The sequence below is a fragment of the Sturnus vulgaris genome, chromosome 1 (assembly GCF_052056855.1).
Source record: "Sturnus vulgaris isolate bStuVul1 chromosome 1, bStuVul1.hap1, whole genome shotgun sequence".
Lineage (NCBI taxonomy): Eukaryota > Metazoa > Chordata > Aves > Passeriformes > Sturnidae > Sturnus > Sturnus vulgaris.
In genome coordinates this window covers 57,248,536-57,272,748 of record NC_142243.1, presented here as the reverse complement: position 1 = coordinate 57,272,748, position 24,213 = coordinate 57,248,536, and the positions used below count along the sequence as shown (strand labels likewise).

General features: G+C 37.9%; 1 protein-coding gene and 1 long non-coding RNA gene across 3 annotated transcripts in view; both read right to left on the bottom strand.

Moving 5' to 3' along the window:
* Positions 1 to 24,213, bottom strand: part of TPK1 (thiamin pyrophosphokinase 1) — a 293,837-nt gene that overhangs the window by 171,332 nt on the left and 98,292 nt on the right. Inside the window, exons 1-2 of one of the 2 annotated variants that reach the window (XM_014887650.2) lie at positions 9,234 to 9,287; positions 8,842 to 8,911 (exon numbers count right to left, since the gene is read on the bottom strand). In XM_014887650.2, the coding sequence (XP_014743136.2) occupies positions 8,842 to 8,911; positions 9,234 to 9,240 (77 nt within the window). In that variant the 5' untranslated portion in view covers positions 9,241 to 9,287. Of the gene's footprint in view, positions 1 to 8,841; positions 8,912 to 9,233; positions 9,288 to 24,213 lie in introns of those variants that run through there. The other variant, XM_014887648.2, reaches the window with a different exon arrangement.
* Positions 1,396 to 5,432, bottom strand: LOC148225219 (uncharacterized). Its single transcript, XR_015804676.1, has 2 exons — positions 4,953 to 5,432; positions 1,396 to 1,720 (listed from the first exon to the last, which is right to left on the bottom strand). It is a non-coding gene; the product is annotated as an uncharacterized LOC148225219 (long non-coding RNA).

Sequence of the window (24,213 nt, the reverse complement as noted above, 5' to 3'; positions counted from 1 at the left end):
AAAAAGAAAACCAAAAAACAAAAAAGAGAATGGGTGTTATAGCACTAGTAATTCCTCCCTAAACGTCTCAAGTGTAACAGTGCAGATTCGTCAACCTCAAGGTCATTTATTAACATGCATTTTATCAACATGGATGCATTGATAGCAAATGGATTTCTGTGCTCCCTAATTGAATACTGCTCTTGGCATTCTTCTCAGGTCTTAACAGAGTTTCTTTCAAATCTAAGATAATTCTTGCCATGTTCAATATAAAATCTGTACTCTAAATTTTAAATGACAAGTACTATTGCAGCAAAGACCCAGTTTGATTTGAGGCTTGTAAGAAGTTTCTAGTTTTGCTTTATTTCAAGAATAGAAAACTCCCCAGACTGCCCCAAACATCTGTAGAAAGCATTGCTCCATAAAAACAAGCACTGTTGCATTAATCCTTAATTTCTATTGATAGCCAGAGATGCAAAGGAAACAAAGGCATACATTTCACCCTAAGACTACACATAAGGCCAGCATCTCCTGGATCCTAAGAATTACTCTTTGGCACAACAGACCAAACCACTATAAAGTGCTGAGTACTCTTTAGGTACCTCAGATGTCTTTTTGAAGCTGCCTGTTCCAGATGTGACCCAATGCACGGGTATTTTATCACTGCAAGTCCTAATCTCTAGCATTGGGGTGGCCATAAATGATTTTTACCATATCATAAAGCCAGAAATCACCCAGATGGCAATAACATTCCTCTACTTACAGTACACTAGGGGCAAAGACACAGCTGTTTGAAGAATAAGATGAAGCATTTCAAACCCTCTGATTGAAAGACCTGGGATTAATTGAAAGTGTCCCTTTATTCTCCTTTTTCTCCTTTTCTTAAGGTTTGTATTTTTTTTTCCCTAGAACTACTGTTCTGGACAAATCGTGACCCTTTGATTTCCTGGCTGGCAATTTAAACTTGGTTTATGGTTCTCTTACTGAGACAAAGCAGTTTTATAGGCAAAGCACCTCACTTGCAGCCAGGAGACATTGTTTCTAAAGTCGAGATGTTTACCTGTTTTGTATTTGCCCATCACTCCCTCTTTCAAGACTTTCGTCTTGGTCCTTCTTATCTACTCCTAAGCAAGATTAGGAGTTTCAGTCACTTCAACAAACACTTAATGTTTGTTGATGTGACTGAAACAGGGTCCTAATGCCATCTTTGAACATCTTGAAGTATATAAAAAAAAAAGAAAGAAAATCAGTGGATTTACGCCAAAGCATGAAGATTCCTGGAGCACTCACAGAGATCAAGTCTGCTCCCACCTAGGACCTACTATTCGTTATTAAATACTGATCCCATGAGGAATGATACCTGGCCCTTTGGTAGGCTCATCTTTTGACAAGGAAATATCAGACACTCTGATGAGATGGTGTGAGAGAGAGCATTTTATTTATTCTTAAGAACTATTCTCCTGCATTTTAAAGGTGACTGAGAATCTGAGATGATTTTGTAACTCACTGCATGACTTTAAGATAATTAATAAAGGAACAAAATAAAAGCCTTGGTTCCCAGCTCTCCATTTTAACCTGTAGACAATATTCTCACTCTTGCTCTACACAAAACCCAATACATCTACATCTTCTTGTGAATCATATCCAGAGGTTCTACCAAGGACTTGCTTTTCTTCTCTACTCTTCTTTTGTAAAGAAAGCATGGTCCTGTAGTAAGGCAGTAACTTGCTTCCACTTCTTCCTGACACAAAAGAAACAAGGATTCATACATTCACATACACACATGTGCCTCAGGGATAAAGCCAGCCATTTTACAAGTTCTGTAAGGGCATGATGCAATCAAGCCTTCTTTCTATTAGAGATCTAAATTTCAGGGGTCACAACAACTGGCAGCCATCATTTTTAGTTATAAATATTACTAATGGTTCTACAATTACCATCCTGACTAGCAAAAGCAATAGAAATTCAATATGAAGAGTAATTTAATCTCACCTGGATACTGTTAATATTTTTAAGACCATACATTTTATTATTATCTGTCATTTGATTTTCAGTTTGAGGGAATGATAAAAAAACCAAAACACTAGCCCATTTTCTGTTATGGTTTATGTAGTAAGTACACGTAGAAGTACCTCCAAGGAAATCCAAAATCTCTCAAAATATATCACCACTTCTTGTGATATGCAAAATAGTAGTTCTGCTCCTCCTAAAATTCTCAAGTGAATCCAAACTAATAGTTGTGTAACTGCCAGGTTTTTCCTTTATAGCATATGATGACTAAGTGAACAGAAGTAACTCCTTTACACCAGAAAAATACATACTCCTAGGTCTGGCTTATACAGCTGTTTAATACAAAGATGAACCTAGCAGTAAAAAAAAATAGACCAATGATTTCCAACTCTCATAATTTCTGTAAGCATTTGGTTCAGAGACCAAATAAGTCTGATATGCCTAGTGATGTTATTGCCCTAATATTTTCAGGAAACCCCTTCCAATACAGGAAGCTAATTTTGGTTTCAATTGAGGACTGAAACTACACATATTTCATGATATTCATGTCTTTCTACCTCAACTCTTCACTGTTTCTGAAACAAATCTTGACTTAACAGTGCACAATTACTGGAATATAAATGTTTTTGAAAATGCAATTGAGTGAAAGTAATTAAATTGAAGATGTAAATGAAAAAAAGCAAAAATTACATGATCATGAGGTATCTTGAGAATTTCTCATCTGAAGCAAACATATTATGTAACTTCAAATGGATTCCTCTTTCCAAACACTGAGAGATAAATTTCTTTAGTTTATTTAAATTCGTTGGTGCCTGGCTGCTTTCTAAAAATTTAAAAATGAATCCTAAGTCAGGTATTTCCTAAAGGAGGAAACTGTGGATAGGAAGGTTTTTTCTTGAACACTCCTGCAGAATTTATTAGGATCAATGCAAGATTCTAATTTTGATCTTTAAACACTGCTATAATTTTTAGGTAAGGCAAAGATGTCTGATGTAAAAGATCTCCTTTAAGCCATTTGACAAATAAAGCACTGTCTCAGCTTTCAACTTCCTTGGCTTTTGGACTGTAATCCCTCAAATCAAAGAACTCTTCACCACTAGCAGCAAAGGTTCTGTCTTTGACATCACAGTTTCACAGGCTATATTTTTTTTAAACATTACTAAAACATATTCTCATATCAACATGAATAAAGCAAAAACTTCACAAGTGTAACTGTCTCACATCCTCCTCAAATCATACAATGAATAGATTTTAAAGACAAGAAATTATCATTATACTCTTCATGTATAACTCTATAATCAGATAATCTCATTCAGTGTTTTCTGCATCAGTGACCTAAATTTTGCCTGAATATAGGATGTCTTAAAAACAATATTCAGTTTAATCTGAATAGTTCAAGCAAAGAATTCGTCTCAGCTGTACATTAAGTTATGTCAATGGCTAATTACCTCCATAAGTACCCTATTTTTAATCAATATGGAACACAGCAAAGTATGTATGAATTTCTCAGTCTAACAATCTTATTAGGGACCCACTTTTCCATGAGTAGAAGGTGATTCAGGAAAAGAGACTGAAGATCTCATTTTACAGATGGGTTTTGTTAGCTTTTGTCTGGATGTTTCTCTTTTGATTGTCTTGGCATTGGTTCTCAGATTAGTCAAATTCTCATAAATAGCCAATTGAAGTAGCCAAGGCACTACTAACACTCACTAATTGCTAAAATGCACACATGAAACCGTCCAAATACACAGACATTGATTCATCTTTCCACTTTTCAGGCAGGCAAATATATGATGATGACTACCTTTCCTCATGGAAGTTACATCAGCTTAGTTTTCCTCTTCAGAGGTTAAACTTTTGTTTAGCTTTCAAACTTTGATGCAAAATAAAACCCTGGAAAATGCACACAGCTTGGGAGAAAAACACAGAGATCTATGTACAGTTGCAGAGCTACAGTCTTGTTCAAGATCACAGAAGCATGACTGAGTGTTGCAATGAGGGGATGCAGGCTTTTCAGGAAGAACAGGACAGGAAGGTGGGGAAGAAGAGTTGCCCTATCTTTGAGAGAGATGCTGGAGTGCACAGAGCTCTGCCTGGGGATGGATGAAGTTAAGCAAGCTAAAGCTGAAGTGGAATGGCATCTTGACAGGGATTTCAAATATATAAGTTGACTGTCAAAAGATATTTTGAGGTGTGTATTTGAAATTTAGCAGCTGTATCAACTGGAAATGTCTACAAAATTTGTTCCTAATTTTTAAAAGCTCCTGTAGAGCTTCTTGAAGCTACCTGAATTTACAGCCAGTTCAGAGAAGAATTGTATAGTAGCAGTTGCATTTTCATGCATTACCTGAGTTCACCCCATTTATGTTTAATATGTAGAAAATGCTACCATTTTCCAGTTTTACTGCTGCTCTTATATTTTATACAGTTCACAGGGAGAAACTGAAAGAGTAGTGAAAGTGATGCTCTCTGTCACTGTACACAAGTGTTGTGTGACACAACTAGTGTTACACAGTAAGTCTGAAACACTAACCAGAACTCCAGAAACACAGTAATTTTCATGATTGGTTTATTATTCCTCTTGTAGAGCACACCGTTCCCTTCTTTAACCTGATGCTCTTAACACTGCAAAACCTGAATACACAATGGCTTTGACATCTCTGGAAAACAGCATCCCAGACACAAGTAGCAATGATTGATTTTAAAGGTTCCAGTGTGATGATAGTTTTCAACGCATTTTCACCTTTGTATGCCCCAAAGACAGTGACACTCAGGTTAATCAATGTCTTGAGATTTAATCAGAAAGTGTTGAGAAACAAGTTCTGCAGTGTGATATAGATAAACAACAGCCTAATGCTGAAGTGGAAAGCAGTGCTTCACAATGACTCAAGAAAATTCAAAATTGGATAGGCAAGGCAGACAGAATGAGGCAGAGAAAAAACCCACAAAGATCAGCGACTCACCTTTAACTCTGATTAGTAGCAAATGTTTAGCAATCAAAAATGGTTTAGCAGTAATCCTTATTTCTAAGTGGGAACTGGTGTTAACAGTCTAAGGAAAATAACCTTAATGGACTGTACAGTCAGTGAGAGAAAAGCACCAGCATTCAGTCTTCATTCACTCCTCCATTTCCCATGTCCCCAGCACTGACAGCTCCCAAGGACCAGCCTCTTAAAGGGAAAGTTATCCTACCTTTTTGGCTACTCTTCTTAGCCCTCATGCTTTAGAAGGCAATTTGTTTTAACATATCATTGAAAAAACCTGGCATGGTTTCTCCTTGTTAGCACTTACAAAAATGAAGGTTTTCTTGAACTGGTTTGTTTTTAAACAAAAATAATTGCAACTCAGAATTTTTGAGAAAATGGGAAAACCAAACATCATAAAAATGACACCACAAACAGAGGAAGACAGATAACATTTTACATATGTTAACCTCATGACATAAAGTCTCATTGCTATGTCAGCCTGTGCAGTGCTGTAGAGAGGAAGGTGTGAACTTCCTTTGCTTGATGGGTCTAGCACACAAGCAAGTCAAGATATCAGTGGAGAAAACAGGAAACAGATGGAGGTGGGGGGCTCTTGAATCACCCTTTGCTGCTTTTCATCTACCAGCATAGGTCAACATAAAGAAAAGCAAGTTAAAGCATTGTTCAGCACTGAGGAAGAACTACAGCAACCATGGTAGCAGCAAAAATAGGCTTAAGAGAGAAAACTTCAATTAAACACAAGCATCCAAAGACACAACCAGTAGAAAGTCTATGCACCATCCCTCTGCACCCCTTCTGGGCTATTGACACAATCAAATACCTCTATAAAGTGCCTGAACACAAACACACCCAGTATGGGAAAAAACCAGGAGGAAGGAGAGATCTGTGTGCAGTCCCAGATCCCACTGGTATTACAGAGATGTAATGGGATAGCTCCTGTGGCTGGAATGTTGTCATGAAGGCCTACACGATATTTAGGAGAAACAGACCAGGAAAGTGTGGTAGTGGAGCTGCCCTCTATGAGGGAGGCAGCACTTGGAATGTATTGAGCTCTGTCTTGGTGAGGATGATGAGTGAGTTGAGGGCTTATAGCTTTGGATAAAATGACAGACTGCTAAGGGTGATACTGTTGTGGGTGTTTGCTTCAGGTTGCCTGGGCAGGAGGAGGATGTTGACGAGGCCTTCTACAGGCAGCTTGAAGCAGCCTCAAAGTCACAGGTGCTGGTTCTTGTGGGGGATTTTACCTACCCTGACACGTGCTGGAGAAACAGCACAGTGAAGCACAAACCATCTAGGAGGTTCCTGGAAAGCCTCGATGACTGCTTCCTGACACAAGAAGTAGATGATCCCACAATGAATGGTGTGCTGCTTGATCTCATACTAATAAACAGAGAAGACCTTTTTTGGAGATGTGAATGATGGGCACAGCTTCAGAAATCAGTATGGGGAAGGAGGAAGCAGGGCAGTGAGATTGTAATCATGAACTCCAGAAGAGCTAACTTTAGCCTCTTCAGGAAGCTTCTTGGAAGAATCCCATGGGAATGAGGCCTGCAGGAAATAGAGGTCCAAGAGAGCTGGTTGATATTCAAGGATCACTTCCTCCAGTCCCAAGAATGTCTCACCAAAGTGAGAAAGAAATCAGGTTAAGGGGAAAGAGGCCTGTGGATGATCAAGGAACTCCTGTCATTACTTGAATGTAAGCAGTAAATACATAGGAAATGGAATCAGTGTCAGGACACTTGGAATGAATACAGAGAAGCTGCCACAGTAAGTATAAATGAGATGAGGATGGTCAACACCCATCTGGAATTAAAGCTGGCCAAGGCTGTCAAGGACAACAACTTCAACCCACTGTGGTTCCTTCCAACTTTACCCATTCTGTGATTCTGTAATATGAACTTATCTCCAAAGGAAGATATCAGTACAACAGCACCATACTGCAAGCTGTTCTTTTCCCAAAATATTATCACTAATTCCCATTCTAAAGAATTCTTCATAAATTTTAGCGTCACTGAGAATCAAGCTAAAAATATCAATCAAATTCTTTATTTATATCTCTTGCACATTATAATCTCTCTAAAATTAAAGGACTATTGTTTTTTAGGTTTTGATACAACACAATTAGATATCAGGGGTTTGAATAAAGTATCGTTTTAAAAGGTTAAGACAACATTAAAAAATGATTAGCGCATCAGTAGAGTCTCAGCAGACAGCTCTTTAAAAACAATGGACAGGGAATTTAAAGAAAAATACAACAGAGAAGTAAATTAATATTCTTTCCAGCAGAATGATTTCTTTAAAGACAAAAATCCAAATTATGCACGTCTGTTTTTTTTTGTTTTAAAAGAACTAGTTTGAAGGCAAAATATACCTACCCAAAGCAATTAAGATGAGAAGAAGAAAGATAGAGGAAAAGAATACTCCAAGGGCCAAGTATGTAAGACTGAAAGAACTATAAAGTCAAAGTAAAATCATCCATTTTCCCTTGAATTATATTTATTTAACAGAAACATAAAGGTGTGCAGAACAGATAAATGGGTTACCAGGGAAGGTAAAGCAAAAGCTCTCAAATGTTTTTCTTTGGAGAGCATCACCATTATCAAAGAGAACTGTTTGCTACAAGTCAGCTTTGAATTCAAACAGACACCTGCTTAAGTTTTACATTGCTCTGTGAGCAATGGAAAGGAGAAGCATTTGATTTCTCCTACTAGAAAAGGAGAAATTAAATCTTATAAAACATAGTCTACAACCAGCAATGTTTCCCAGACTCCAGTCTAGGTTTTAGCAGTTGTAGAACTCTAGATAAACTTCTCACAGATGACAAAGGAAGAAATCTTTAATTTTTTCTTTTGGACTACAGTCTTCTTCTCTAATTCTTGTCTTTATGCTGAAGGAGAGGAGAAAACTTAGATTCCTCATGTCTCTATCATTGACTTTCCATGAGATGAAAAGCAAACTATGTTTCAGATTTTGCTGTATGAATAAAACTGTTCATAACCTTGTAAGTTCTATCAGATGCCTTTCTCATTCCTTTGCTCTAAGAGTCAGTTTACCAATTTGTTTTTATGAACTACTTATTTATGTACTCTTGCTTAAAAAACCTGAAAATCCTAAAGACAAGCAAAAAGACTCCTTAGTAAGCTAAGTTTGCACAATGTACCATGGTTCCACTACAAAGATAAGTAATCACTTGAATGCAGCATTTTGTATTACAACCCCAGGTCAATACTTCTGGTAAAGAAACCTAGAATGTTTTACAATTTTAAATGCATTGCAGAAAAGAAGAACATATTCTTTCAGTCATATTTCCTCACTTAGTTTACATATTTATAGATAGTCTCTGCACTTGCCTTTGGTCATTTATAATGCCCTGATGCTAATTGAAAAATAATTAAAAAAAAATACTTCCTATTTTATTACCCATCTCACTTCACTAAGTAAGTAAATTTCCTCTAGGGCCTCACATGAAAAATGAAGAGGACATACTTTATTTCAGCTTGTGGTGACAGGCATCAGATGTTCCTCTAGGCAACCCTAGCTAGGGGCACAGAAAATTTTTTCAGAAGCCTAGCTCTGATGGATGCACAAAATAAGACAGACTGAGAAAAGAGCTTTCAAGAGGAAAAAAGAGCAGTGGGCTCCAGAGAAAATGGTGTTTCAGGCTACCTGTGTTTTTATAAATTGTAGCTGGGAATAAAAATTTAAGATAATGTAGAGACAGTATTATACTACCTGCCACAAATCATTAAAGTACCATGCACAGAGCAAGCAGGTATTTAAGTAACTGAAAAGTTCCTGCTCCTCCACATTTTACTTTCATTGAGAAAAGATGATTTCAATGACTTCAAGTGTATTGCTCACATACCTTTCCTGGCTCCCTTCTGTGATGTGGTAGAGACGATTGGCACCTCCATCTGCACAAGCTCTCAGGGCAGCTGCAAGTGAAGAAAGAGAACATCAGTGCATCTGCATTATAAATAAAAACCCACAATCAGTTGACAGTGCTGTGTAAATTTAAATGTTCATAGTGGCATAGGGAATAAGCCTGAGATCTTGTATGGCTTTTAGTTTCCTGTACCTGACTGCTTTCTCAGTTTCTCTAAATAGAAATTTGAACTGTTATTATCAGACTAGTGCCAGTCTTCATCTGACTGTGCCACTGTACTTGCAAATAGCTTATTTCTATCTCTCTGAACCTGCTGCCCAGCCAGCTTAAACTACAGGACAGGTAAGTATTAGAAACCTGAAAAGGCCCACCCTCCATCTATGGATGGATCCTCCACCTTGTCACAAGTGGGAACTTGCACAGTAAACACAACTATCTTCTCACCCAGGCAGAAAGTTCCCCATGGTGGCTCTATAGCAACCTGCAAAACAACTGGGAAAAAAAAATAACCAAGACTTAATCACGACAATACCCTTTTTCTCCTTTTTTCCCCTCCTATAACACAAAAATGGTAACTTTATTACAGTTCCTATATTGTTCCACAGACTGTTTGAATCTTCTGATATAAAGTAGGTAGTTTAGGTCTTAGCTTTAAATCTTAGACTATCCTGGTACAAAACCACAATAATTTTCAGCACTTCCACCTAACTCGGTGGCTACAAAGGGCATGTGCCACTAATTCCAGTTGATTTAAACAAGCAAAGACATGCTGTTCTCTTGTGATCCTTTTGTTTAAGGACTTAAGCCAGAGAAAAGAGACGAGTCTAACACTATTATTACAAAATCAAATATAAATTGGTATCTTTTATTCATAAGCTTCCCTATTAATCATCAATTAACTAAAACACAGCTCTTTGATGAGGTTTTTAAAACTGATAAGCTATTAAAGATTGAAAATGACCATCTTGTCTTAGCAGTCTTTATCAGTTTTGCTCTGAGATGCACCAGTTTGATACCTATAGCACATGAGATAAAAGAAGCTGTTGCTTCCACACTAGAGCAGAATGTCTCCTCCAGGCAAAGAGAGACTGACTGGTAATCCTGAAAGGGCTGAAAGTCACAGGGCCAAGGGGGAAGAAGAGGAGAGACAAGTAAATAAAGGTACAAACATTCAGATCAGGTACTTCTTGCCACTGAGAATCCAATTTTCAGCTAAAGCCACTTTCCTTTGGTGTACATTTCCTTTCCTTTTATTTTTCAGTCAGAACCACCCCTCAGCAAAGATATAAACCTGCATCTTTCTTTTTGGTGTACAATAGATGGGCAATCCACCTCTTCCCCTACTTAGGCAGCCTATACAAATAGGGACAACAGAGTTCACCTCTATAGCAGCTCTCATCTTTAAGTCATTCTTTCTTATTTGGGTGCTCAACTCCCACAAGGAGTGTTTGTAAATGAATACTGTGCAGTACCATGTGACCTTGGATGAGGATTTTTTGAGGGGGGTGGAGGGGAAAAGAAGGAAACAGGTCACTTTGGGTACCTCAGCTTTTTTTCTTTCAGGCTGAAGCCATGAGCAGAGCAGAAGAACAAGCACTGTACTCCTCTGTACTGTTTCTAGTAAAGCTTCTGTTCCTGCTCTCTCCAGTACCCACCATGGCAAGAACTACTGCCCTCAGCCTTCTTGTACAGACCATGCTCTGTCTCCTTACAACACTTTACCCACTCCTTACAGCCTTCACCCAAACCCATATTAACATGCCAAGGTCAAGCAGATTTGATCCTTATTAGAAATCTTATTAAGTGAAGTAATTTCTAGAGTATTCTAGAAGCTTGCCAGCCACTTACCATGGTGATTCACTGCTTCAGGCAAGTGCCTCATCCAGTCTGATGAATACAACATCACAAGACAAGAACAACCCTTTTTGCCTGTTGCGTTTGACTGGAAGATTTTACCTTCTCCTTTCACTTGAGGTTACAGCTGAAAATGGATTGATATACTTCCTTTCACCTGGATGTATCTGTTGGCTCAGGGAGTTCAGCTTACACAGAACATAGTAATAGCCCATTGCAAGAAGAGTGTGTAACAAAGTGTTAAGTCAGCTATCCTGTCTACTGGCTTATTTAGCAGATAGAAGGTATCTAAGCAAGGCTTAGGACCTAAGGTACATGACCTGCCTGAAGGACGTTTCCCAGACATTCCCAGACAGTCACAGCTTTTTCCTTCTGAATACAGTGAGTTTTCCATCTATTTTCCCACATTAAAATAAGTAGCTTATAACTTCTAGGGAAAAAAAAAAAAGAATGGGATGAGATACATAAAAAAGTGATTGAAATCTATTCTCAATCTCAAGTATTTTCACACAGGCAGAGCCTTAACTATTGTATATTCTCTCAATGGACTTACCACAAATGAAGCCTGGCCCAACATCGCTTCATCTAATCTTACAATTTTAAAACAACATGACCACAAAACACCAAAAGAAACAAAGCAGCACAAAACAAATCAGTCTTCAATCAGTGTGGTACATGTAAAAGTACTGAGATTCTCCCAAAGACAGGAAGGTGCCTAAAAAACAGATCTATGACACTTGGATGTTTTTCATACGGATATGGTGCTACCATCTGATAACTCAAATCAAAAGAGCTGCCTTATATAACTGCAATTTAAAGCTGTCCCCCCACATATTTATTCTTATTCATAAGAAAAAAAAAATTAAACTTCTGTAGCATTGTAAAGTTATTTAGAGAAACAATTTATGAGGTACTGATCCTTTACCAGCAAGTTAATAACTTACACTGAATTCAAACAAAGCCCCAGTTGCATTAAGGGACTAGCAGGTAATTAACAGATTGGCTGGAGGCCAGTAAATCATAATATTTCTACAGCTATGAACTAAACCTTGCTTGACAGAAAGTAATGATACATGTTAGCTGGAAGAATATGTATCATTATTATCTGGAAGTGTTTAAGGAGACAGCAGTTCACAGCTAACAGTTTGGATGGAAAATTCTCTATGAAAAATAATAGGAACTGATTTTATACAGTGCCTTTTATATTAGAGACAAAATTGCTTTACAAAACAACTATTTGGCCAAGGTGCACCATGGCAACTGCGTAGGCAAATCTAACAGTCTCTAGGCACTTTGCAACAGCTCACAGGAAACCTCATTAATTATTTCAGCAGAAATTGAAGGACCTGAACATGATTTGGGCTTTGTTTTCCTTGGCTTGGCATCCTGAAAACAGAAACACTTTCTTCTGAGATGTTTTCAATTTAAACAGAAAAAAAAATAAATTAAAAGGTAGAAAGTGACACAGATGGATGAAGTGCTAAGGGACACAAATGTTATCTTCCAGGGGGACCTAAGTGGATGGTGGGGCTTATAAAGTGAAGAATAACTTAAGGGTCCAGTCAGAACACCAAAGGTCTTGCTCTTCTCTTCTGGCCCAAAGGGTACCATCACATTTTGGCATGCTCCTCAAATTTGCTAGATGGGCCGCACACGAAGTACGCTCTTGCTCGCACGTCAGAAAAAAACTAAGTCACCAAAGACATTCTCTAAGGGCTAGAAGCAGTTCACCCTGCCTCTGGGAATTGAGACATACTAAAGAATGGTTGTCCAAGTAGCTCACTGAGCTCTGGGGGGTCAGGAGGACCAACATCTCCAGAAAAAAAATTGTGATATACAATTGGGAGCTGCAGCTTTTTCAACCAGCAAAACTGGAAGCAGAGGAGGCCTGTGCTTTTGACCACCCAGCTCAGCTGCAGAGCCCCATGGCACCATTCCATTATTTTGTTATTAGAAGAGATGATGCTAAGAGGACAAGGACACAAGTGAACTGCAGAGCCCTATCTCAACATGTGAACCTGCACTCCTTGGCATTACCACAAATTAGCACCTTTGCAATCTGAATATTCTGTGTTAAGCTCCAGTCCTCAGAAATAGCTCAGTCTGCCAAATTACCACCTTTTCTATCTGTTAGATTACTTTCTCGTATAACTTCAGTGTCATTCAGTGAACTAGGGCATGGAGACAAAATCAAAAAATCAACTGTTTTATTGTGAAGGAGAGGAACTCAATGACATTGTCAATAACTGCTTCCCAAGTTATTGGGAGCAGCAAGTGTTCAGTCCAGCAGTGTCTGAAATTATGGCAAGAACCCCTCAGCTCCACCTATGCCAAGGAAGTTACATAAAGAGCATATTATCAAGCCATCTCATCTAAGAGTTTCTCACAGGTAGCATGAATGAAGAAACAAAAGCCTTTCTGAGCAATGCCCTTCCTTTTAAATATGGTGCATCTTCTGCTAGTAACCAGTGAAATATTTCCCTTTAGTGACTGAATTTGAGGCACCAATTTTAGGGCTAATTGTTAGTTTTTACAAAAATTATTCTAACAAAACAAAAATATTGGAAGCAGTTTACTTCATATTTATCCCTTTGGCAAATATAAAAAACTTCCTATCTCCGTCAGACAGGATATGAGGCGTATATCAAACACAAAAAGGAAGGTCTTGGCCATGAGCTAACTAGTTCTGATGCTTTTTGTAGAAAAGGAGCAAGTACACTATTGTACTCAATAGCCCTGCAAATTCAGGTGGGGCAAAAGACTCCACAGAATAGATGCAAATATCACAGACTAAGATGAGTGCATAAAAAAGGAACACATTTATAAATATTACCAATACCTGGGAAAGAAAAGCACAACCTTATTATTCCTATTCTATTATCCCTTCCAATTAGAATTTAAAATATATTATTTTCCAAACAGATCTTGAAATCAATCCATGTTTTTTGCTTAAATTCAAATTTGTAATAACTGTCCTTAAACTGCTTCAGTATAGCCCCTCTGTTCCTTTTCTAATTTTACACAACTTCTAGGTATGCAATCTCTTTTCCCTCATTCATTTATTGATTCGGTAGCCTGGTAACCATAATTAACCTGCCAGCAAAATCTACACATAAGAGAACTCTGCTTAATTAATGACTTGGAGTGGTGGTAGTAATACATATGTGAAATAAATGGTAGATATGCAGAGAATTGCTTGGTTGGCTTGATACATAGGGCCAACACATTTTTGTCCCAGTCTTACTAAAAAATATGGCAGCTACCAACAACAAAATGCATAATCTGTATTTATGTCCTGTCTCATTTTCTCCTTTGTCCTGCAGAAACTGCAAAAATAAATTTAACAAACCCATGGCTATGTACAGCTGCAGATTGCTAGAAAGGGGATCTAATTGCATCTCAGACTATTCCCTCCCACCGATGTGTTTCCACCTGTGTTATCAGGATTGTTTGCAACTGCTATTCCATATCAATTACAGGGCACTGCAGACATCCCTCTTCTGTCAGCTACAGCTCTGTTTAGCAAATCAACTACCAGTCCATAATAGTTTTCTGCTTTGTGGTTGGATGCTGGTCTTCCTATAAGGCTTTTTAACTGTTTAAAATAGGTCTATCCTTACGTTGCAAATGAGTGGTTTGGCTATTTAAAGAAAACACCATCAAAGGCATTGGTGAAAGCAGGGTTTAATATGAATTTGTGAAAATACAACTTCATATAATTTGATGACAAGGTTCACTCTACTACTTGCTACAAAGATGAAAGCATACAAAGGAAGATCAAGTTAGAAGCAATTGGAAACTATTTACATGGAAGCTGGGAATGCTACAGGGGGTAAGGGTACAAAGGATCCGGGTGCAAAAGGGCTTAGCAGCCGTTAGTCATAGAGTAATTAATATTTACAGAGCAATTTGATATGGTTCCCTACAATTATAACAATGATTAACTATAGATTTGAGATGGTAATACTCATACTATTATCAATTCATATGCACACAGGTAAAACGATGTCTATACTCTTTCATATTTGTGCAAAGGTACCTATCATAAATTCCCCTTGAATTCAGTGGAATGGTGACATCAAATCCCTTTGTGTTTGCCAGCAGGCAAGGGCTGCACCTCGAGGAGTGTGGAGATGGGGTGCAGTGGGGGTATCAGCCCAGGCCTCATTGCTAGTGACAGCTCTCTGAGTATCACAGACTTGAGGGCTTGTCACACTCAGAGGACTGCTGTTCTAAACCTGTTTCTGTATCCAAGAAAGATCCACCAGCTACAGATCTCATACCTAAACCATGACTTCTAAACTATCCATATGAAAGAACATAGGTACCTAGTAGTCCTGAGGCAAATGAATCACCAACACTGAAGCTGGCCATTTGCTCTCATATGGATTAGACTGGAAGTCAGATATAAAACCACTGTACTTTGGGTAAGGTAATTATATGTTTCCTATAAAGCTGCTGTGCTCTTAAATCACTCTGCTTTGAGCTGTAAATGTCATAGAGATCTCAGCCAAGCAGAGGCAGGATTCACTAAACAATTAAATATGAGAAGACAAGGAAGAAACCAATGTGAGAAAGAATTAGGAATGTTATTCTTTTTTCAGTGCATTGATTCAATATTGAGCTAAAGTCACAGAGATAACACTTCTCTTTAAAAAGTTCACACAGAAATTAAATACATGGAAAAGGAAACCATTTTTCCCACAGGCAAAAACCAACACTGAATTTAGCCAAAGAGGTTACAGTCACCAAAACAAAATCTTACTTTAAAAGAAAATTCTAGGAAAACTTATATCTTAATGCGCACTTTGGGAAAAAAAAAATAGAACAGCGCAACCCCTTACCAAATAAATTCCTAAGTACCAAAAAAACAGAATTCAAGCAAAAAACCTTGAGTACCAGTAAATACAGTAATGTTTACAGTAATGTGCTGTCACAGACAGAGGCAAGGGAGCAACTGTGATTTCACTAGAAGTGTGTTTCTGGATTGTCTTCAGGAACACTTTGATGCAGAGCTCATTATAATGATTCATATTCAAGGCTGCTGGGCTTGGAGTAATCTCTTGTCAGGAGTTAGATTTAATATTCCTACCAGCCTTACTTAAGATATGATTTTGTCTTCTCTTTTCTGTCATTCTCCCATTCTATCAAACCCAACAGCTCTGGTACTTGCTGAGCTGCTTTACACCCATTGCTGTAACAGGCTCCACAAGCAAAGCAGCCCTGTGCTGTGTCACAGACAAAACCAGGAGGAGAGAGCTCAAACATAAAGTACTTGCTGCTATCATTTCCATTAAAATCTAAGTGACCTTTTCATGACAAGGCCATGTGGCTTGATTCCACTGGGGGAAGAATCAGGAAGAAGTTTATCCTTTTTATTTTCTCCATTTTTTTGCTCTCTGTTTGAAAAATGACAGCTAAAGCTACAATATAATATTTCATCAGCTTTTCTTTTTGCCCTGAGCACACATCTATTATTACAAAGTAACAGTAAGAAAACACTGATTAGGGCACAGACAAAAAAAAAAAAGGAAAAATGCACTGAAGTGGATAATATCAATCCTTTTTTTTTCCTGATACACTACTTGTTTTGAATGTACTTAAAGAATAACTTGCCAAATCTAAGATCTTCACAAATCAAACAAGCTGCTGAAACAAAAGCAGGAAGTCCTACCTGGGCCTTAAATCCGTATTTCCAAGGGTGAGAAAGAATACAAGCTCTCTACAGCCATATATTTGCATTTTATTTTTTTTTAAGTCTGGTCTGAAACCAGGAATTCGCCAGAGATTCACAAGCCTTTCCTGTAGTGCCACACATTGGCCCCAGGGGTGGATCCTGGTTTGCAGACCTTGTCTCTGTAACCCCTGGCTGCTGCTGAAGGACCAGCTGAGTCCCAAACATCAAACCCCTACAGACACAATGCTGCTGATCCTCCACAACACATCCCAGCAGGCAAACACCTGCTTTCATTGCTCTGCAAGTACAATGTGCCTCACTAACAAAACTTTACTATAGCCTGGCTACCAGGGTCCTATACCCACAGCAAACACCTACACTGAAATAGAATTACAGGTGAAGTAACTGCAAGACTATGCAGCTAGCTTTTTCTGCATCCATTACCTGGTTATCAACTGAAATGGAGAGGCTTCAACATTAATTTTATTTCTGAAGTTTTAAAATCACATTGTTTAATAATTCGTTGTAACTGCCATTGACTTCGAGCTTTGAATGCAACCTTTTATTTCTTCATTTCCTATTTTCCTTTGCTCCAGCATTGATTTCTGACAGAAAGAAAACAAACAGCTACAAACATGATGGAATACTTCAACTGCTTGCAGTTTTAATTGCTGGTCAGCATTGTTATCAGAAAAACTTTTGTAACAAGTTGACTCTATTCCTATATGGATAAAAACCTGACTAAAAAAATAATCACCTTTATTAACATTATACATCTACATTTGCTGCAAAGAGGAAAAAAAAAAGTGTTGTTTTTTTTTTTTTTTTTTTTAAAATCTGGCATTGCATCAGCAATAACAGGCTTCATGAAATCACTGCACCCTACTCCAGAATGAGAAGTGTGTGGAGCAGGCAGGGAGGCAATATTTGGATAAGGGTGGTCAGCTGTGCTAAAGCAAAGAAGAAATCATTTCCTACTGTTGCTGGTAACCAGCAAGTCTATGCTCCTTAGCACAGACAGTGCTACTGTCTCTTCCTCTCAACAAAATGCATTAATAATTCAAGCCAACCTGAAAGTGTAAAGCAATGAGCATGATAAGTTCATATTCATGTCTATGATTAAATATTTTCAGCTAATGCATTTACATTTCAAATTTTGTTTGCCTAAATTGGATTTGCAGTAGCCGGCAACTCATAAAAAAATTAATCACGCACTTATTTAAATTGCATAAAATATATTAATTCTCATGCTGCTATAACATACATCTTTCCTTACAGCCCAGAACAGATTTCTACACAACCATTTTATATCATAGTCTAGCAAAAACTTTTGTGTGCCAAGGAAATTTCAGGGCTCATAAAAGTCAGAAACTCAAATTTTGTTAAAAGCCAAGCAGACTATTACAATGCATAAATTTCTGAATGAATCAAGCATGTTTGACATCTACTTGAAAGCTTATTTAAAATATTCAAGAGAATAATCTTGGTCTAAAAGTTGCTTGGAAATAAGTATCTGAAAGAGGGACAAACAAGAAACCAGACAAGGAAATATTAGGATGGTAGATACATTTTCTTAATGCAAGTGGAACTGATCTTTATACTTTATTTTCTAATGTCTTGATAACATAACCTATTTTCATGATACATACTCTTGTGCATTAGTAATTTTCCCAACTTTTAATGGATAACTGCTCAATAGATGTTCAAGCAAACAATTGTAACACCATCCATAGAAATGGCCAAAGTCCCTCCCCTCCCCCAAACTTATTATTTAACTTACGACAGTTTCACTCTTGTTTCTGACTGACTCCCACACCTTTTCTGTTGTCTGAACTCCCAGATCTGGGCAGTGGTAAGCTGCAGTAGAAGTTTATTTGAAGAAACTGGAAATGTAAGATTATAAGAAGACCTGATCTTACCTATTTTATTTCATATTTGGAATAACTACAAGTACATATGCACTGGCATTTGCACTTATGTAAACCAGAATGGTTTCATGGAAGCAGTGGATTTGCATTGCTTGTACTATAATACTGGCAGTTTAATACAGTTCCAAGGATGAAAAGGTACATGGATATTACAATGTACTGTTCCTCTTAGGAAAAGGGGAGTTTTAGCTACTTCCATCAAGATTAATCTTGATCTCCAACATCTTCCCACACAAATTAGATCTAAAATTGAAATAATATTCTTGTTAGGCACTTTCTTTTAGCTAAGTTTTCCAACAGTCAAGAAGGAAAGTCAGCTAGTGTACTGATATAAAAGATCAGATCTATGATATAATTTTCTTAAGCACATTTCTTTCATTATTCTCTATTTAATAAAATAGTTGAAAAACCCCAAAGGATGCACAAAATAGGATATTTTCATTCTTAAAATAATATAGGAGGTGTAAATTAGAATTTTCAAAATAAATAATTAGCACCAACAATAATTTTTTGATGTATTTAGCTATCTTGATGAAATAATATGTGAAATCATCACAAGATACAAAGGAAGCTCATTTGGACCATCAGAATCAGCTTCAAATCAGACTAGAAGCTGCATATCTGAGTGCTAAATGTGATTTCACATTTGAATTCTCTTACATAACACAAGTGCAAAACCAATGCTGTCACATCTGTAAAAAAAATAAAATAAAAATCCATCTATATGGAAAGTCTGGTTATGAATGAAGATGGCATAGGAGTAATGTCTCAGCTATTAAAAGTGATGAAGAAACAAGTGCATTGATTTCAAAATCTCTCTTTATTAAGGCTATAAAAGAACTTTTAACATGAAATTTCCAAGTAAAAGTATTTGTAGGAGGCCATTTAGAGCTTACTGTACAAAACTGAGGGTATATTCTCCAGGGGAATAAACTTCTGTGTGACAACTCTCCTCATAGCAAGGCTGCAAAGAGGTAATTAAGTTATAGATCTTTGCATTAAGTAGAAAGAGCTCTTGTCCTCTGTCTCTAGAACAGCCCTATGGCAGCTCCCTAAGGCTTCAAAAGGGGAGAATGGCCCAGAGTGAATGGAAAAGCAGAGTCTCAGGGGGGATTCCAAACCCCGAATTTGGAAGTGTTCAGTGTTCTAAACTATTCAAAACCTGATTTTAGTAGCAGATTTGTCCATGTCTAGTTTCCAGGTACAAAGATAATCAGTACATTGCACATGACTTTTATCAAAATGCTGCAGTCACTGCTCCAGGCCTTCAATTTCAATGTGTTACAAAGACAAACAGGCCTAAGAGTGCAAAATCAAAGAACTTTTTTGTCTCATTTTGGTCGATACTTTTCCTTTTGAAGAAGAGAGACTGGACTTTAGCATATATTGAAGTCTGGAGTTCAGAAGTGAATTCATGCAAACCAGGTATGAATTCTTAATTTTGTTTAAATTACTTCCTATCTGACTGTATTATATCCCCTTTTAAATTAATGCCAATATGGAAGCATTTTGCCAACCCCTGAGGATAAGCCAAACCACTTAATCTTTACTGACCAGAAATATTGGCCTTTTTGTTTGGGGCCATTTTCCCCTTGTAGTTGAAATCTCTGCATACCAAACCTTAGATATAGCATACCTGAGCTTATTCTGAAAATCTGCTTTTAGAACAGGTTCCCTGTGAAACAAACAAGTGAAACCCCAAGACACAGCCTTGTTCAAATGGCAATATATTGCATGCTGTATCTGCTGCTCTTTGTTCCCAAAATGGTTCAGTGAAAAGAACCCCAAGAACTATATAGCAGCTGTGAGCAATACTATAAAAAAGTGTTCCATTTCAATGTTGCTTCTTAATTGCAAATTATCACCCTGTTAAATTTTCCCAAGAAATATGGCTTATAAAAATGTCCTAAGAATTTCTAATATATCATTATTTAAATCAGCCAAGTGTTGGCCAAAAAGAATATCAATATTCTATTTAATTTACAAGCTCTGTCCACTGAACACTTCATACAGGAACAGAAAATATTAGAAGACAGGATGTTCAAATGTGATTCTGATTACTGTACCAATCCCATGCTACCTTATCTGCCAGATGTGCTTGAGATTCCAGATTAGTACACAACATTTTCATTTGAAGTAGTGTTCCTGCACTCAGTGTTGTTTAAATCAGTATTGCTAATGAGGAGCTGGTAAAATGAGTAATAAAATTTTATTTTTACTTGCTTAATCTGGATTCATCTTTCATGACCCTACAGTATCATTACCTACTAGGCTTTGAAGCACAAGAATTATACAGAAGTTGGTCTTTCACCTGGCACTTAGGTCCCTGTTTTAAAAGAAGAGAACTCCTGTCTTCCCCAGATACCCAGTTTTTGTTCCCTATGCTCATCCATTCTTGACTGAGGCTCTAACAGCATCCCTATATAGGGGAATTCCCAGGCCTGAACCTTAAATATTGAATATTAGAGAGTTAAAAACACAAACAAACGTCCTACCACCCTACATAAAAAAAACCAAGCCCCAAACCAAATCCAAGTCTACAACAAACACATATTAGTATGTGTGAGAAAGAACTTTCATGTAAAATATTTATGTTTCACTGCTTTTTACTAGTTTACTTCCAAACATCTCTGTTGGTCATGCATTAGCTAAGACACTCGTGGTCAAGTTTACCCATCCCACTTCAGCACCATATATTTAAGGCAGGATCCTTTCTCATAAGAGGTTTGAAGAAAGACTTGCTCTAACTCACATGATAACACATGACTAAGCCCCTGTGGCTGTCTGTGTGCAGAGCTGAACATCCAGCACTGGGGCACTGTTCTCCCAGGCAAGGAACAGCAACAGCAATGCCCTGATTTCACACATACACTCACTCTCACACAGGCCTGGAAAGAAAATTCTGAATCTTCGATTCACAAGATGCTACAAAGGTACCATAAAGGCATCAAGCATGGCTTTGCCAGCATAGAAAAAGATTTGCATCATGCCTCGCCACCTGCTTGGTACAATCACCAGAGCTTCTAATGGATTTTGCAATTTGAAGGGGATTTTTGCTTAAAGATACAATTATTTCTCTGAAAGATTAAAAGGTGACCAAACTGCCACCTTTGTAAACTAAAATAATGTTTAAAAAAGGAGAACTAGAGATTCTAGTTCTTTCATTTACCTTGTGCACAGGTAAAATTGAGTACTATCAAGTCACAGCCTATCAATAGTCCCCTGGCAGAGAAAAGAAGTCTCAGAAATTTGATTTTACAGATGGCTTCCCAGTCTCAGAAACATTTGATGCTCTTTTAGCAAACCATAATCAATAGCTCTGACTAACTGAAGAAGGTTTTGTTCATGTGATTAATTTCTCCTGTAGCCAACTCAACACCTAACTTCTACAGTTTAAGAGGCTTACCTGGAGAGGCATGAAATAGTATTTGCTTTAAGCCATAATTTGAGAGGGTCCTGCATGGAGCTGGTCCTCACTCCTCTCCGTTCTGCCCCCACTGCTGCTCCTCATCCCCACTGCCTCCTATTCCAGGATCTGCTTTATGAGCCACAAAATTAGCTTACTTTACTTAAAATTAAGTAACTGTGAAAGAAAAGTAAAAAGTGTAAGCAGAAGAGTATGGACCTCCTGGGGTTCTGCTGAAAAAAATTCTGAAAACAGAGCAAAGAAGACAGGTTCTCATACCCACAAGAATAAATATAAGCAAGAATAAGAGGGGTGAGGGTCATGCTATTTCTCTTGACATGCAACAACCTCACTGCACTGTCCTGTCACACTGCCAAGGATGAGAGCACCAAGCCAAGCTGTTCCCATGCCAGCAGTTTGTCAAAGCCCATATCATACCCTGGGCAGGCTCAGAGCAGAGGCCTTGGACAGAGCGTGTGTGCCCAGGGAGCTGCAGACAGCACTGCCATCACTCTCTCCATTTGAATGGCTCCCATGCCACTGGAGAGAAGGGAATTGCACATCCTCTATGCCTGGTGCAAAGACAAGGGTCACACTGAGTCATCACAGATGCTGCTCTCCCAGCCACCACAAAGCGATGGGAAAGCCTTTGCAGGGGGAGGGGACAATCACTGGCCCCCAGGGAGCCATTCATCTGGTCTGACAGTAATGAATGGGGGACACGGAGGAAATCAAATTACATCTCTATTCTTCCCAGTCATGAGGGGTGCATTTCCTCACATACAGTGAAAACAAGAACCAATGTTTAAAGAAACATTTATTCCTTAACACAGCTGAATTCACCAGGGCAATTCCAGTTTCTCCTCTTCTAAAGAGGAATGACCACCCATTCAACAGTAAAATGATGCAATATGCATTTGGGGAAAAAAACCCAAAATCAAACCTAAATAAGGGAACCACCACACCATTGGTCTATTAAAACATAAGAATATTAAAAAATAAATGCTTATATAAGAAGAAATACTTATAACTAACCACACAGAAAAATAAACTAAAAGTCCCCCAACAATCCACAACAAATAATTAAAGGTAACCTTTAAATTACTATTGCAGTCTATAAGAGACATGCTGCAAATTTTAATAATATTGTTTGGAACACCAGTCATTTTGCTCTTGCTGAAATTCATTTTTGATAATGCAATAGTAACATCTCAGGAATGATATTAAATTTCTACTCTGTATTAAAGTAGAATTGTATTAGCATGGTACAGTGTGTGTATCCCTGCTGGGATTACTTTCATGCTTAAAAAAAAACCCAATGTTATTTTTCTATTACTGATAGAAGTTATCTATTTTGACACTGGAAAATATATAAACTATAAACTAACAAAATCTCTCATCTAAGAGGATATCACTATAGTTTCCCTCCTGATGTATTTTCAATTCCTAGCCAGCAGACATTCTGCTAATTTTTTCTGCTCATTCGATTTGCAGCATACCTGTGAGTCCATACACTAGAGTTAGCATGTCCAGTTCAATTATTCTTGCTCAATCTTTGACCAAACTATTGGGAAATCTGCCTGCAGAAAGAACAAAAGATTGCAGCTGACAGACCTATGCCTTTCTGAACAAAACTCAAGTGGCCTCCTTCCAGGATGTCTGTCCATTCAGTCTTTTCATTTGGCTACCAGCACCTCGAGAGAGTGAGTCCCATGGCAGCTTGGAGGGAGAAAGAAATGGGGAATTAGAGTTACATTTATATTCAAACATACCTGTACTTTACTGATAGGATTTTCCAAAGCACTCAACCTCATCCTAACATTTATTTCTCAGCTTAAGAACTGGATCACAGGTTTCTATTCACCTTTCACACTGATGAGTCACCTTGAACATCCTCCAGCTGGCCATAACCCTCCAATTTCTTGTCAGGGTATGGAAGAAATGAGCTCTAACAGGGATTTAAAAGGGGAGGAGAAAGGACTCACCTTATCTGATAAAATCTGCATTCTGCTAGAAGCTGCAAACAGTTTCAGATATGAATTAGGGAGGTTATCAAAGACAGGCCAGGAATCATGGCCCTAACTAATGGATCAATCCCTCCACTAATGGATCAAGACTGTGGCTATCAAATACTGGTACTTCAGCAAAATCCAGGTTTTAGCCACATAATTGCTTCAATTCACTCCAGAGGGTACATTTCCAAACACACACCCTAATTTGCTGTTGCAGTATGATGTGTAATTTACAGTGCATTCTGTACTGGTTCTGAAGCCCACCAACACACTTCCACGTGCTGAAGTGACACATTCTGCCACACCTGCAGAGTAGGGGAGATTCCATAAAAAGAGATTAAATTCTCAAACAGCTGGTGCAAAAAGCAGCCATAGGCATTAAGTTTTGGACTGGTACATGCACACCATGTGGGTTCAGACTGCTGCCCTCAGGAGCACTTTTTGTTTTTTTGCAATAACATCAGAATTGGGAAC